The sequence below is a fragment of the Ciconia boyciana genome, chromosome 13, assembly GCF_034638445.1.
Source record: "Ciconia boyciana chromosome 13, ASM3463844v1, whole genome shotgun sequence".
NCBI classification, from domain to species: Eukaryota; Metazoa; Chordata; class Aves; order Ciconiiformes; family Ciconiidae; genus Ciconia; species Ciconia boyciana.
The window spans coordinates 265,225-280,466 of NC_132946.1; the positions used below are offsets into that span (position 1 = coordinate 265,225).

Here is a 15,242-nt window from a genome sequence, read left to right on the forward strand (position 1 = left end):
CGCCCCCACTCCCGCCCCACTCCCGCCCCCCACGGCTCGTCACGGGGCGGGGCCGCCGCACTAGCGAGGGGCGGGTACTGCCGCGCCCCGGCCCCGCCTGCTGCCGAGCCGATCGATGGCAGGCGGTGGCAGCGATCACCGAGCTGTCGAGCGCGGGCGGCAGCGGCGCCGCAGGCCGGCGGGTGAGGCGGGCGGGGAGCGGGGAGCGGCAGGGCAGGGCAGCGCAGCGCAGCGCAGGGCGGGGGCCCGAGCGGCCGGAGGCCGAGGGGCAGGCGGGCCTCGGCAGGGGGGCGAGGGTCGGGGGCAGCACGGGTGGGGATGGGGCGGTTTCTCGGACGGTTGCCCGTGGCTTCACCGGTGGGCTGCGGCTGGCGGCGGGCCCGAGGCCCGAGGCCGAGCGGGCGGTGAAGCGGCGGCGGCCGGGGCAGGGCGGAGCTCGGCCAGGGGCTGCCGGTCGCTCTGCGAGTCTGCGGAGGAAGAAAGCTGCGGCGAGTTAGGAGAGCTGGCGAGGGAGCTCTTCCGCGTTTCCCTGAGCAGCCTCCAGCCGCTCGCCCTGGTCTGGGTTTGGGGTACGACAGCACAATCCCTACGTTGTTTTATCCTGTAGCTAAAAGTAGTTGGACGTTATGTTTTGCATCCCTCTTCTAGAACCTTGGAGTCAGTCGCCGTCTGTATTCTGAGAACAACCTGAGGCATCTGCTTTTTTGCCCCGATTCAATATTAGAGAGTTTTAACTGAAATCTTATGTGTGCTTGGACTGTGTATTTTTAATTTGCGTGAACATGTGCATTAATTCCAGCTTACACCTCTTGCAGCATTTGAAGCCTGGTGGAGTATTGCGATGGCAGCTCAGATGACTGATGCTCATCGACGGTTCTTGCAGGTCCTGATGTCTCATGGGATAATGGAAGGATCAGAGGCTCGGAAATTACACAGGCGCTGCTGTGAAATCCATAAAGGTGTGTCTCTCTTCTGGAGGAAAAGTAGGGAGATGGAAGAACTATTTTTTTTCTTAGTGCAGCTTGCAAGTAATTAGATTTCTGAAAAGCATACATCATCTAAAAAAAAGTTAAAAAACTTCAATGATGTGAGTGTTCTCTCTCTTTCCTAAAAGATAAAATAACACAGCAATGAGGAAACTAAGTTTTAATCAGGTCAGACTCATACAGAGCATTTTTTATTTTAGCAAAGATGTTTTTTATACGTTACACATTTAAAAAAAAATTCATCTTTGACACTGATAGTGCTGAAATTTCCAGAATGTTTTCCTTCATACTTATTTGGAAAGATTTCCTTTGGAATATAATATGAAGGGTATACTGTTATCTGTCTTGAGTAAATCTGTCACATCTGACCAATCACGTGGTCAGCTGGTTAGTTTTAATATATGCTATACCAAGCTGAATTTTACGGCACATGTAACAAAAATTTGGTTGTATACTATCAAATCTGTTTGAAGTTCATGTTCAAACTTAAGTAGTACAGAAATGTGTAATCAACTTGATAAGGATTTTTTTCAGAGATCGGCTTACAGATCAGAGATCTGTATTTCATCTTCACCAATTTTGAAAATATGGTAGGCACAAACCAAAATAAAGCTGTAGTGAGTAATGTGTTTAGCACTAATTAATCGGTAGGTATTAGATGTGTCAGGTGCTGGTTCCCAGAAAATAGTGAAAGAATAAAATGCCTCTATTTTCATCTTTTCCTTATTTATGAACAAAATTGAAAAGGACGAGGAATGTGTAAGAACAAAAAGTGCCATTTAAAAGGAAACACGCAAATGCTGTTCGAATTAGCGATTTCAAACCATCACTATTGAAAGGCAGATAACTCCGGCAAATCTTGTTTAAATTATGCATTCTGAGATCTAATATGCACTGAATATATGCCTCAAGTGATTTTCTAGTTCTCTGGTATTTACGACTTTAAAAATAAAAGCTGCCTTAACAGTTATTTGAGGGGTTTAGTCAGTTCAGGATACCTGTGTGAGTCTATTGGGAGCTGAACCAATAGCTGCAGGGGAACTGAACTGTTCCGTTGCTGGTGGCTAACTGGGTCGATAACTTTAGCATCACCATTGCTAAGCACTCTTTCTCTCTGTTAAGAGAGAAGAGACTGTAGTCACTGATGCACACAACCTGTTGTGAACTCCCTCTTCCTTTGTTGCCACAAGTGGAGTCCTTTCTGGGCAATGGCACTATTTATGTATTTTCCTTAGTTAAAAGGAAACAAACAGACTCCATACATTTTCAAACTCTCCTGAGCCAAAAGAGCTTATTTCAGCACCTGCCCAAATTTCTGACTGAAAAAAATGGAAGCATGGAAAAATAACGTTGCTTTTTACAGGTTTACTCCTGTAGTTGTGAGAACCAAGCTACTGTGATTTGTAAAAGAATTTATCAGAAGTGCTAGAGATGGCCTAAGCCAATAGCATGGCTATAATGAGTTTATTGTGTGTTAAGAGCAAAGAACCTTCAGAAAAAAAAATTTACTGCTAGATCGTGTTTTCAGCATGCGCGATCAGTGAGCTGTACTGCAGTGAGAGCTGATAGAGTTATTATTCATTAGGAAGGGTTATTTAATAGAAGGATTTAGAAAATATGGCTCCATTGCAACTGCTGCCTACCAAGTACTTGATATTTTTTCTGCATAGTGACAGTTGATGTGTAATGGAAAAGACACAGTGTGGGAGTTTTAACTGTTACAGTTTTGTTAAATGCTCCACCTAGGAAAGCTTTTTGTCATGTTGGGAGGCAAAAGGATGTTGAACGTGACTCAGTGAATGGAACACTTCCCCCCACATTTGTTTTGTGAACAAAAGAACCAGCGGTTTGAGAAACCCATCCTTCTTGGGGGCAAAGTTAACAGTATCACAATTTACAAGATCATGGTAGTAGCATTTTTATGAGGAAATGGCCTGACTGGACTGTTTCTAGATGAAGTTCTGATTTTGATGTCGTTTCTTCAAATACATCTTAATACTGCTTAGTGCAATCTGAACAATAATGTTCAAAATGGATCAAATCTAATGTTACTAAAAGTAGCTTACCTGAGTTAATTCCTTCCTCCTGCAGGTTGTAAGCATTACATAACAAGGCTGTCTCTTATCTATGACATTGGTTTCCTTAAATCCAAAAGGATAAAAAAGCTGTGTCAAATGAAGTCAGGTCATACAGTAACCAGCCTGTGCAGCCTCTGAAGCAAAACTTTCCTTCCTGGTGTTTGGTGCATTCTCTTGTTCTGGTTTGTTTCAAAATCCTAAGCCTTTTGGCCAGGAGATGTCTTCTTATGTTTTGTGTACCACCTGCATGCTTCCTGTTAGCAGACAAGTGCCTATGCTAAAATCCTCACGCAGCTCTGAAGGAAAAGCTCCGAACATCTACCAAAGTGCTGCGTAGGACCACTAGAATGTGTACAGTTCAGTTAGGATACGAATTGCAGGCTTGTTGAGGAAGGTTGTTATAATTGCTCATACTTTTTAACTGGAATCCCCTTAATGCATGCTGTTTCTGTCTGCACGGTGTTATGGCTTCTCCAGTTATGAAATTCATTATAGTGCAAAGTTAAAGACATCTTGCAGATCTCTAGCATTATATAATAGCTAAGGTACCACAACATTCTCGGCATCCTTTCTGGGGCGGCTTTGTGTGTTGTCTGTGGGTGCACGCTGGCATTTCCTTTGTTTGTGTAGTCAGGGAAATGGTAGTACCTGAGTTGGCTGTTGTTGGATCCCTTTACAAGACACTGTGGGAGGAGAATACACAGAATATTATTCTGACCCTGACCCCAGCCTGAAATCAGGGAACAGTAAAAATAGGAGAGTTTGTAGTTATTTTTCCTGCTGTCTTCCAAGCCAGTTGAAGGTCTTCAATAACTGGAGCTCTAGGTTTACACTACTGTGAATAGTACAGCTGGAAAGATGGTGCCTCTCCCCTGGAAAATACATTTCTCTCTGTAATAGCACAACTTTTTTTTTTTTTTTTTTTTAACAGATCGTGGAATAAATATTGAGATTCATGTGCTCTCTATCCCTTGATAGACTTCCAAGTTCATCTGTTTTTTCTTGGATCCAGCATATCTTCATTTGACAAGTATTTAAATATAACAATATTAGGCATTCTTGTGATCAGCATTTTATTTTCCAAAGACGTCATTTATAAGCGTTTTCTTTGCCACATTCTTCATGGCCAGAAGGTTAACAGAAAACATAGATATATTTTTGTTTTGCTATACTTTTGATGAACCTATGGATAATTTGGAGGGACAAAGTCAGGTTGCCTTTCAAACCAATGGCCGTATTTACTGAAGGACAATATTAGGTAATATTTATACAACTAATTATAAAATGTAACTGTATATTAAGTTACAGTAGAGTTCATTAGAAAAATGGCTGATACAGTCCATATGTGAAAGGATGTTTAGAAAAATGGAAGAATGAGAGAAAACTGCTTTTTTCCTGCCTATTTGGATGTATAGGAGGAGTGTATTGATTAAGCATTCATTAACGTGGATTGTATCAGACTGGCTTTTGTCTAACTGTCTTTTGCATTTTATTTAACTGGCTTGGTAGCTGAACTCAGAAGAAAAGAACCGTTAGTGTCACCTTTAGTCTACAGTCTTACCAATTTCTTACGCATAATATATTTCGTGCTTGGCCATTGAAAGACCCACTAAATAAATTATATACAAGAAACAGGGATTCATAGAATAGACAAGCATTTTTGCTTTACATGTTTTGTACGTCTTTTAGTATTTAGTATTCTAGGAAAAGCTCCAGCAGCTGCTCCTGTGTGTGACCCAGCGTGCTCATAATGCTTATATCTTGTCTGCAAAGTTCAGCTAGAGCTTGGGGGAATTTTTCTTATCTGTGGTGGAATTTGCAGATAACCATCTATTTGAAGTCTAAGTTTTATGTTACCAGAGAATTGTTCGCATTGCAAAACAACGGAAAAATCCACTGTACGGTTGTCTTGGTATTTTGCTTTATAGTGCATGAAATATGTCAAAACTAGAAAAAGAAAACATGGTTCTTGGCTCCTCAAACTAGGCATTTTTGTGTAGGGAATGAAGAGTATCACAAAGCACCGACAGAAAAGGGACTGGGGAAGATCAGTGGGAGTATAGACAGGGGGATCACGCAGTTCCTCAGCAGTACTTTGCTATAGTGTAGTGAACACTTTTAAGTAAATGCACTTCAGTTATTTCTCTTACGTGTTGAGGGAGAAGTGCATGCTGAGGAAACGTTTTGGTGAGGATGAGATGAGGTTTTCTGGTGGACGGCTGTACTTTCCTCCCATCTCACCTGCTTCATATTGCCCATTACTAGTTCTGGAAGCCGTGCTCCTGCCAGCCTTAGTTGTATCTTCTATCTTGTCACAATGACACCCACTCTACAGGGACTCTTCTGGTTTTACTGTGGATTTGTATCTACTTATCCATAGAATTTAAGGTCAGAACGAAGTAATCTATTTTTGTGTCCTACATAATGCAGGCCATATTTTCTGCTAAATATTTTTTTGCTACATATCAGATGCCTTGTAGCTGGACTGAAACATAAAATGTAGAGAAGCTTATGAATTACTCATTTCGATGTTCTGGTAATGAAGACTGACTATATCCCTTGGGTCAAAATTCAATACTCTCTGTGTTAAAAGACTGAAAAAAGATTGGATGTGTCAGTCTCACGCTGTACTGACCAGCACTGTGGCAGAGTGTAGGTGTTAGTCGTCACGCAGGTAGTGGGTTACTGGTTGCACTTTAAAACTGAAGTCTTGCCTATGAGTCCTTACTGAAGTTCATTAGAACTTTTCAAGTGTAGCAACGTTGCAGTGCTGGTGAAAATCCATCTGCGCCGTTTGAATAACTGAGTATTCCCCCCCTCCCAACTCCTTTGCAGTCTGACTGGTTTTGTTCTAGACTGTCGTGTTGCAGTACGCTACTAGAAGCAGCAACTTGTTCTTCTTCCCAGTGATTCTGTTTTTCATGGGAAGGCTGAAACACATATTGTAGATGTATGGGTAGAAAAAGATTTAATGTGAATGGTTTCATATGAGTTTAAAATAATGTAAAGCAGGATACATATAAAAAAATTATCAGTGAATGACGTAGTCTAGTCCATAGTTGAAATGTCATTAAGCTCTCTGAGGCAGGGATTGCCTGTATTTATGTATAATACCGTGTGCTATTACAAGGAAGTGTTCTGGCTTGTTTTTGATGTTGTTAAACAGAAGGAAAAAAAAAGGTATTATACAACATGTTGCTGTGAAGTGTAATTAACAATGTTTTGTTTTTAAAGAACTTTGTAAACAAGCTTTTAGATTCCCTTATCGGTAATGATCCTGTTGCTTCAGTTTTTTCTAGCTATAATAAAGTTAGATGGCAGCATTTTCAAATCCTGATAGGGAGCTTCTTGTTATATTAATCGTCTTAGTACTAAGAGAGTAACTGAAGGAAATGGGAAAAAAACCCAAACCCCACCACATTTTTTTCCTCAAAGAAATTCACTTTTCTGAATGTTTTATTCTGCTGTGAAATGAAAACTGAGCATCAGTGGCTTAAAATCGAAAGTAATTTGTCATGTTATTCTTCATGGTTTGTTCTAGTTTTTTGTTTAATTCTAAAGTTTGCCAACTAATTAACTCTATGCCAAAAGCTGTTGTATAGTTATTAATTTTTTTAAATATGGTTTGATCTTGAAAATCAGCTGTAAATATAAACACCAGTTGTCAGTGGTTTATATTACATCTGCTCAGTGTCATCAAAGTAGAAGAAAAACATGACATTTTCGTAATGCTGCTTTGCAGACTAGAATTGTGCTTAATCTTCTGGTTACAGGGAACGTGGCAGCTGAAGTACATAGATACGGTAACTATGTGTTTAGGTTTTACATGAGTAAACATCCTATCTCTTTTCTTTTAAAGGATTCACTCAGCTCATTTGTAGTCTCTTGCTGTGAACATGGGAGCTCTAATTTTGTAACGGTGTCAGTCTATTTTTAAATTTATCATGAAGCTGTGGCATCTCAGACTAGTCTAAGTAATAAAGATTCCTGTTGTTCACTTGTCTTTAAGCAAGGAAGTTTAAAACAGTGCCTGTTGAAAAGTGATAGTTGACCAAGAGTGCAAGTTTGTTTGTTACACTACCTGCTGTTTGTAGTTTGCATACAGACACATTCAGAAAAGTTTCTGTTTTCTCTGAGCACCTCTGCTTTATCTTCAGTGAGGGATCTGTTCAGCTTTTCTTATTTGAGTTTATTATTAAGGGTTTGTTTAAACTTAGTGGAAAAAAAACCCCAAACCCAAACCCCCAGAGTATTTGTGTTCCATTTATTTACTGTTTGCTGTTTCCTATTTGCTCATCTGCTGTCTGGCATTGAACTTGAAATACTTTATTGTAAAGAACATGCTCCCAAGCAGTGTTCTAGGGTAACACATAATGAGCTCTCTTCTAATGCTGTCACATGTTATCTTTATTAAGCGTTCAGGGCTGAGAATTGTTTATTGACAGAAAGAATAATACCTGGTTCCTGGCATATATACTGGCATATACTTGGTTTTAAATGCTATGAACAACTTTGTTGTGTTCATAATTGGGTACTGGAATAGCAATTTGCTTTCATTTTATTTGACTGAAAAGAGATTAAAGTACATCTGTGATATAGTATTAGCTGAGATTGCATTTTATGCCCTAGAGAAGGAAATAATTTATTTCTGTTACAAAAAATACTTTACAGCAATTGTAACTAAATCTTAGTTTTTTTTTTTTTTAAGGTACTACATTTTACAGGGGAAGTTACTGGAAATTAAGACTTTTCAAACAGTTTCATCCAGTATTTTGGAAGTAGGGTAGTCCTGGCTCTAGTATGCATCTAACATACTCATGTTACAACAAGGTCTTCTTAAATACAGTCCTTTGAAGTAGTATTGACACCTCTGAGATATTTTACCAGAAGAAAGAAGGACAAAGAGATTCCTGTACACGCATAGTCAGAATACAAAGATTGTGGATGCTTACTGAATGAAGATCACATTAGTTTGTCCAATTTCTCATCAAATCTGTTGACAGTAAATAACTTGTTTTCCGTAGTAATGTATTTGAATAAACAGTTTCTACCCAATCAGTTGCTATGGTTGCCTGTACAAGAACTGTTTCACAGAGGCAAGTCGAAAGCTTTTGCAAATAGTAAAGGGCATTTATAATTTCTCCTGAGTCTGGAATTGTAAATTGACCAACTTTTTAGATGTTAAAATTGTTAAGTGCAGCTTTTGGTGTGGTCTGTCCCCTGTTCATTTTTTATGGAGAGTTTGTATCCCTTTTTTTCACAGGAGATCTATTAGAGCAGCCATTCATCTCACATTAAAATGTTACAGCTGGTGTACAAAAGAATATTATTGTTATCTTTCATCTTCCCCTCTTTTAGATCTGTTACTAACGCTCCCTGCCTTTGATGTATGCAGAGTGTTTCCTGCTGACAGGTGCCACGACAATTTGACAAAATTATACTTACTTTAATATTATACTTACTTTATTATTATTATTCTTGCTGTTTGTTGGTTTTGTTCAGTTAAGGAGTCTTATATATCAGAATCATGAACTTTCTGGGCAGGAGCCTCCTGTGACTGATGTTTTTGCATTGTACTACACTATAAAGTGCAGTGGGGTTTTGAGAGTGGGACCTCTGTCTGATGCTGTTACACAAGTGAGCGACTCTTCTAACTGAGAATAGTATAAAGTTAGTGATAACTGGTAGTATTTTTGAGACATCAGTCATTTTTCTAAATTTATGAGCTGTTGCTTAACTGTTTCTCAAACCCTAGCCTGCTGAAGTCAACGGGAGTTTTGCCACTGACATCATTTTGTTTTGGATGGAAACTCTTGAAGGCGTGTGCTGTTGCTTTGCAAGCAAAAGCCATAGCACGTGCTTTTACAGAACAACTCCAAAGTCCATCTTAATCACGTCTATGATAGAACATCTGCTAGTATTTCATCTGTTTGTAGAACACGACACGAGATATTACCTGTATTTCTACAATGCTAGAATTTTCTGGTATGTAACTTGATCATTTACATGCCATTAATTTGTGAAACAGAACACAAAGAAACAAGGAATCCCTTGCATGTAAATGAAAGAAAGCAAGTATATTTTTGTATTGTGTATAATAATTTTTTCTGGTCATGTTTTATTTCCAATTCAACTTGGTTCAAGTCACTGTAATTAATGGATTAAGGCGGTGGGTTCCATACAGCGAGGCAGAATGCCTGGACTCTCTAAACTCTGACTTTCAGGGAGCTGAGCTTCTCTGAAGGCTAGCAGTCAGCAGCACAAGAAAATATGTCTGCTGAATATAACAGACCTGTTTGAATTCTGCCTCACTACCTGTTAGCTCTTTTACCTAGGAAAAAAAATGTTTCCGCGGATAAAACATAAAAAGATCTGCCTGATGTGTAATTGTTTGGGTTTTTTGTGTATGTGCTTTTTCTTATTTATTTTCAGTTTACTATGCGCACGATAAACTGGATGATTTCATCAGTACCATTAACAGCCATCTACAGCCTTTGTTTATGCAGATCCGGAAAGGAATGTCGGAAAGCGATGGGAGAGCACATTACGCTTTAGTAAGTACGTGATGTGCTGCCATCCCGTGGTTTGGCTTCTCACGACCAGTGCACAGATAGCAGAGGGAGCCTCCCGTGTCTCCCGCTTAAAACTAACCTTTGAATAACGTGCCAATAAAAGCTCTGCACACCTTCCGATTGTAAATGGGCAAACCAATCCAGCTCTACCTGTGCATAATAAACATAAGACTGCCCTAAGCGCCATCTTTGGATGTTAGAAAGATTGAGGTACCGAGGGTCGTTCCTACAGTCTATCTATAATAGAACTGCTATTCAGAGAAAAGGGAGAGACTCTAGAACTGAAGGCTGCATGTGCCAGCAGGCTTCTTACTCTTAGCAGTGCCTGCATGGTTTATGCAGGGCTGTTCCCCTCTTACGCTGGCAGCTGCTGTAGAAGCTGCTTGTAGAACAGGGAAGTGGGAGGATAAACTGCCAACAGCCTAGGTGCGTGGAAATGGAACATGTCAGCAAGGACTACAGCAGCATCTGATTTATTTAGCATAAACACTGCTTAAGTGCTGAAATGAGATTTCCTTCACAGGAAACTTTCTTTCTCAAGAGGAATTTTTAAGCTAGAAAACATGGAGAGCCCTCCAACTTTAGTTTTCTTTTTCTCCGACTCAAAAATCAACCTAGCATAAAAGGGTTGCTAAGGAATGGCCTATAAAAAGTTTCCCTAGATGCTCTGAAATGTGCATGTCGGAGGGAAGGTTATATAGTCATTTCAAAAGACGATACAGGCGGTATTCTAACATTAGCTGCTGCTTTTAACCTTTCTGTGTCATTTTGCCAATTAAGTTGAGCTGATGATAAACAGCAGTAGCATGTGCAATAAGAATATGAAATATCAGTTACTGTTTTTCAGTGAAACAAAAATGTGTATTATAACATAGTTACTGCTACTGTCCAGCACAGTATCCTGGTGTAATATATTAGTTCTACTATATAGAACTGATACTCTATATTAGTTCTATAGCGGGGAGGTGGGATTGTTTAAGAGCTTGGACTGGGCAGAGGCAGCTGTGGAGAACATATGGCTGGAAGATCAGGGGTTGTAAAGAAAGGACTCGAGTGCCATCTTTAAAGAACAGCCTCTTTCATGCCACTTAAAGAAATGACATTTCTGTTAATTTTAAGAGGATGTATTCTTTAGCCCAGAGGATCTTTTACAATTTATGGTGTAGAAATACAAAGGCACTTTGATTTCAGTTTAAGTGTTATCTTTTTTGTAGGTGAATTTGGCAGAAACTGAAATAACTAAAATGGCATCTGACTATACAGAAAATGAATTAGAATTGTTCAGAAAAACAGTAAGTATGCCAGTTATTAGTTAGTAAATCACATTATTTGTGAAGGTACCATCTTTGAATGGAAATGGAAATGAACGGAGGTGTGATTCAGGAACCTAAGTTAATCCCAGATTGAATGGGGGGGCAGGGACGGGAGTATATTCAAGTAATGACTCCCTGTTCAAGTCAGTTGTCGGTAAACTGAAATCAGCAATAGGGGAGTGCTCCTTGGCGTTAGTGACTTGACATATCTGCTTTTAGTTAAACAAACAACTTTCTTCGGGATTTTCAGTTGTGATGCTGAATTTTTCACTGGCTTCAGTAGTCTAGTAATACACAGTAGATTTTAATGCTCATAACATACAAGTTGGACTTGCTGATTTGAATGGAAACATTTGTCTATTATTACTACTTAGCCAATTAATTCTGTGTTTAATAAACTAGTCAGAATGCTGCTTTTTAAACAAGAAAACATACACTTGAGAATTTTTTAAAGTTCCAGATAGAACTATTGGGCTGAGATTCCAGGACATTTGATGTCTAATTTATTATCAACAACCATTCATGTGAGTTGTGATCATAGCTATCTATCTTGCATGTTTTAGTGAATTGTTTTAGTGCCTTGAACTTTGAGGCCTTAATTTCTCCAGCTACTAGACTTCAAAAATTTTTTTTTTTGCACACTCATTAAAATAAAATTTTCTGTATAAACTGGAAAGAGCGGTGTATTGACTATTCTGTGACAGCTGCAAAAGTCTAATCTACATGGCTGGTACCCAGAGACTTCCCTGCCCTCCCCCATTATTGGTGAAGCACCTATACAGCCGTGTCGGCACCACAGAGATGGCATTGTCGTGGCACGTATTACTAATGGCATAAAAACTCTGCATGCTGCTCTGTGATAAGGAGCAGCAGGAATGTTTCCAATGAGAGATTCTCTGAAGATTGGCAATACTGCTACAACCTTCAAGTGCCAGGTAGGTTCAGCAGTACTGATGCCTCCAGAGTGGACAAACTTACTTTAGTAGCAAGAGATTTTTCCTCAAAAGAACCTTGACAAAGAGCAGAGAAAAAGAAACAGATCTGTCACCCCTGAGCATGCTCCAGGGTCCCTGAATGCAGCTTCACTTAGGCAGCGCTGTACAATTCTATTTGTGGAAATGTTTTCTTGGCAAAGATTAAAACTGTCAAGGTAACAATGATTGTTTCAGCTTTTGGCCTTTGTTTTACAGTTCTGGGTCAAGCCGTATGCTGTTGTGTATTTCATATGTATGGATGCTAAAAAAGTGGCACATTACTATAAGGTGTGTCTATCTAATTGCATGGATTTTTTTAATAGCTGAAAATGTTTCTTTCTGTAGATGGACCTAATCATTTTATCAGAAAATGGCTTTGCCTCTTCTACAGATATTTTAAACTTGGCTGACCAACTTAAGACAAAGAAAATGAAGAAAAAGGAAGTGGAACAAGTGCTGAAAGTTTTTGTGGAGGATAAGTGGCTTTCTGAGGTAACTGCTGTATCTTTTCAAGTGTTCATATTTCTATAGGTCCAGCTATTATTTTCTTATGGATGTGATGGCTGGAACTGGAGATGTTCTTTAATGAATGATGGCAAAAATGGTTTTGTGGGGCTTGTGCTTATTGCTGCTCCAGCGATTTTTGCAGAAAAGGCAGTATATTTACAAGGAGAAAGTCCTTGGGTAGCTCTATACGGGACAACATAGTTTCAGTTTCTTGTACCTGAGCTAGGTGGGCACGTGTGTACAGCCCTGTGTTGCAACATACAGACGTCCTTTGTACACAACAGCATGGCATACTTAAACTTGGAACAAGAGCTGGGGAAAGCTCTTCGGGGTGATCAGTGCTGATAGTTACATTTAGAATATCCTGAAGAGCAGTGAGGCCAAACATGTTGAAAACTCCTGTTCCAGAAACGCATGGGCCACTGCGCACATTTTTAAATCTCCTTTACTTCATGAGGGAGAAATTGAGATTAGCTTACCATGTGGACACTGCAGTTGCTTGCCAAGACAAGTGAGACCTCAATCCCTTTTCTCCTGGATTCATTGCATCATAGATCTCCAGCCTGCTGTCACACATTTACTTACGTTAGACTGATTTAGCAGAGATTTTCAAAGATACCTCAAGCAGTAAATACCTAGATTTTACTGGAAGCCAGTAGAATTTCCACTAATGTGCAAACGGAGGGTCCCAAAACTGCTTGTCTTTGTTAAGGAGAGCATTGCTCATCTGTACCTTCCAAGGACTAGATTTCTGTTAAAGGTGTGAGATCTTTATTCTGATCCTCTAAACAAAGTAATTCTGCTACTTCAAAAGTGTTTTGGCTTTGCGTTATATTGGTGTCAGCATGTTTATTTCACGATGGCAGTAAAAAGTGCATGTCAAATGCTTGCTAGCAGGTGGTAGAAAAGTCAAAAAAGGTAAAAGGAATTAAATTCCTTGTCTCGCCACTTGTTTCCTTAGAGAAATGGAGAATATACTCTGCACACTCGCTGCATAATTGAGATGGAGCAATACATTCTCAGCAACTACCAAGATATGGCAAGGAAATGTAACATCTGTCACAGCCTTGTCATCCAGGTAACATTTGTTTTATTACCTCAGTAGGCATCTGCTGATGTACTTATGTGGTCATAGCTGAAGTTTGTGATACTTTGAGTATTAGACAGGCACTGAAAAATTCTGGTCTTGTAATCTGGTAATGGTGCCCATGTATATAAAGAAAATCCCTTTTTTTTTTTTTTCTTCAGTGTAGGTATTTTATCTTCTGTCTTTGGAAAAAGACTTGGACCAGTATCTCCAAGGATAAACTTGGAGAAAGCAAATTCACCCAATGAGGAACATTATTGTGCTGTCTTGCTTTCCAAAGCCAGCAGGCTAGAGATGAACCTCTTATCCTTAAATAGGCGTAACAGTTAAGTGTTAGCTATGTTATCTTTGGACCTTACAAAGAGCAGTCTTCATGTGACATGTGCTCATCTTTGGTCCTGGGATTTTGGTTCAGGAATTGCTTGTGTCTTGGACTTCAGAATGAACATGTATGCTTATATATAGCATGCTAAAGCACTGTATTTTGATAGCTCCTAAGTTACCAGTTTAGTCTTGCATAAGTGGTTACAGCCTGAACTCCTATTCCAAAACTGCTGCGTTCTCTTGCTCCTTGACCCTGCATCTTCTCATCTTCCCAACTAACATGCTTCCATGTTACTTTTTCTGTCCCAGTTGGTCTCCCTTATTGCACCCGAATAGCAAAGTGTTGTTTGTCTTTCAAGCTAAATTTTGTCCATACAGGGAAATGGTACCTCCTTTTATCATTTACCAGCTTTGACTTTCGAGTATCCACCAACTGTACTGTGTGAACCACTCTTTGGAATAAAGCATTGCATACCTGCTGCCCTTTATAACAACTTTATGTTAAACTGAAGGACAGGTTAGAAAGATTTTTTTAATCAACACTTCTGATTTCAGAGCCAAGTATGTGAATCCTGTGGAATTGGAATGCATTTACCTTGTGTCAGAAAGTACTTTAGAGCTCAGACTGAACCACGCTGTCCGCAGTGTAATGATTTCTGGTCTTGTGACATTCCAGGTACCAAGCAACCTATTTTAAAAAAACTGAGTGTAATAATTATGTGATATTCAGTGGCACTGCCTGTATTATTTGTAACTGTAGTTGAAGTTATCCCTGACTTCAGTTGTATGTTTCAGACAGTAAACCATACATGGGCAACACTGAGCCCTGAAAGGGCAAGGATTATGCCTTATGGTCACTAGCAGATCCTGAGCACATTGTTTCTAAGAACATTAAAGTGTGTGTGGGGAGTAGGGGACAGACACAACACATGACACTAAAACTTCTGGAAATACTGAGCTTCTAAGAAGAGCACAGTCTCTTTGGAATTCCTCTATTTAGCCAGGGAAATTGGACATTCTGAACAGGAACACAGGAATACGTAAGGCATTTTAAAAATCTGGAGGTTATACAATATCATCCTTTTTTGTGTGTCATTCATTAACCTTCCGTTTGATTTCTTTACAGGTATGAGTCGGATAGACTCCCAGTCACCATCAAAAACAGGGAGAGCAGAGAAGAGCTTCACTCTCAGCACTAGACGATGCTAGTAAAACTTGCTATCAGTGACATCTTTTTTCCCCGCTCTTGCAGAATAGCCAGACTCTACTGTATTCATTAGTAACAGCACATTGCTCAGTGTACTTATTTTTTCCTGAAGTTTTAAGAATCTTACAATAAAACTATCATTGACCTTCCTGTTCTTCTTCTTCACAGTTATGCCTGCACAGCTTTCTTGGAGG

At 39.6% G+C, this 15,242-nt stretch overlaps 1 protein-coding gene across 2 annotated transcripts; it reads left to right on the forward strand.

Moving 5' to 3' along the window:
• Window positions 1-20: 20 nt before the first annotated feature.
• NSMCE1 (NSE1 homolog, SMC5-SMC6 complex component) lies at window positions 21-15,197 on the forward strand. 2 transcript variants are annotated; one of them, XM_072878449.1, is made up of 8 exons: window positions 21-182; window positions 816-959; window positions 9,497-9,618; window positions 10,851-10,928; window positions 12,269-12,415; window positions 13,392-13,508; window positions 14,397-14,517; window positions 14,968-15,197. In XM_072878449.1, exons 1-8 carry the CDS (start codon window positions 116-118, stop codon window positions 15,048-15,050), a joined length of 879 nt encoding a protein of 292 aa, XP_072734550.1. In that variant the 5' UTR covers window positions 21-115; the 3' UTR covers window positions 15,051-15,197. The 2 variants fall into 2 exon arrangements, with proteins under 2 accessions (XP_072734550.1, XP_072734551.1); XM_072878450.1 differs by lacking the exon at window positions 21-182 and adding an exon at window positions 456-569 and having other exon boundaries at window positions 884-959.
• Window positions 15,198-15,242: the final 45 nt, after the last annotated feature.

Excerpts from the sequence above, each read along its gene's own strand:
- NSMCE1 (XM_072878449.1), top strand. The coding sequence starts at position 116 with ATGGCAGGCGGTGGCAGCGATCACCGAGCTGTCGAGCGCGGGCGGCAG. Across the intron at positions 960-9,496 it reads CTGCTGTGAAATCCATAAAG|TTTACTATGCGCACGATAAA; the intron begins GTGTGTCTCTCT and ends ATTTATTTTCAG. Across the intron at positions 14,518-14,967 it reads CTGGTCTTGTGACATTCCAG|GTATGAGTCGGATAGACTCC; the intron begins GTACCAAGCAAC and ends ATTTCTTTACAG.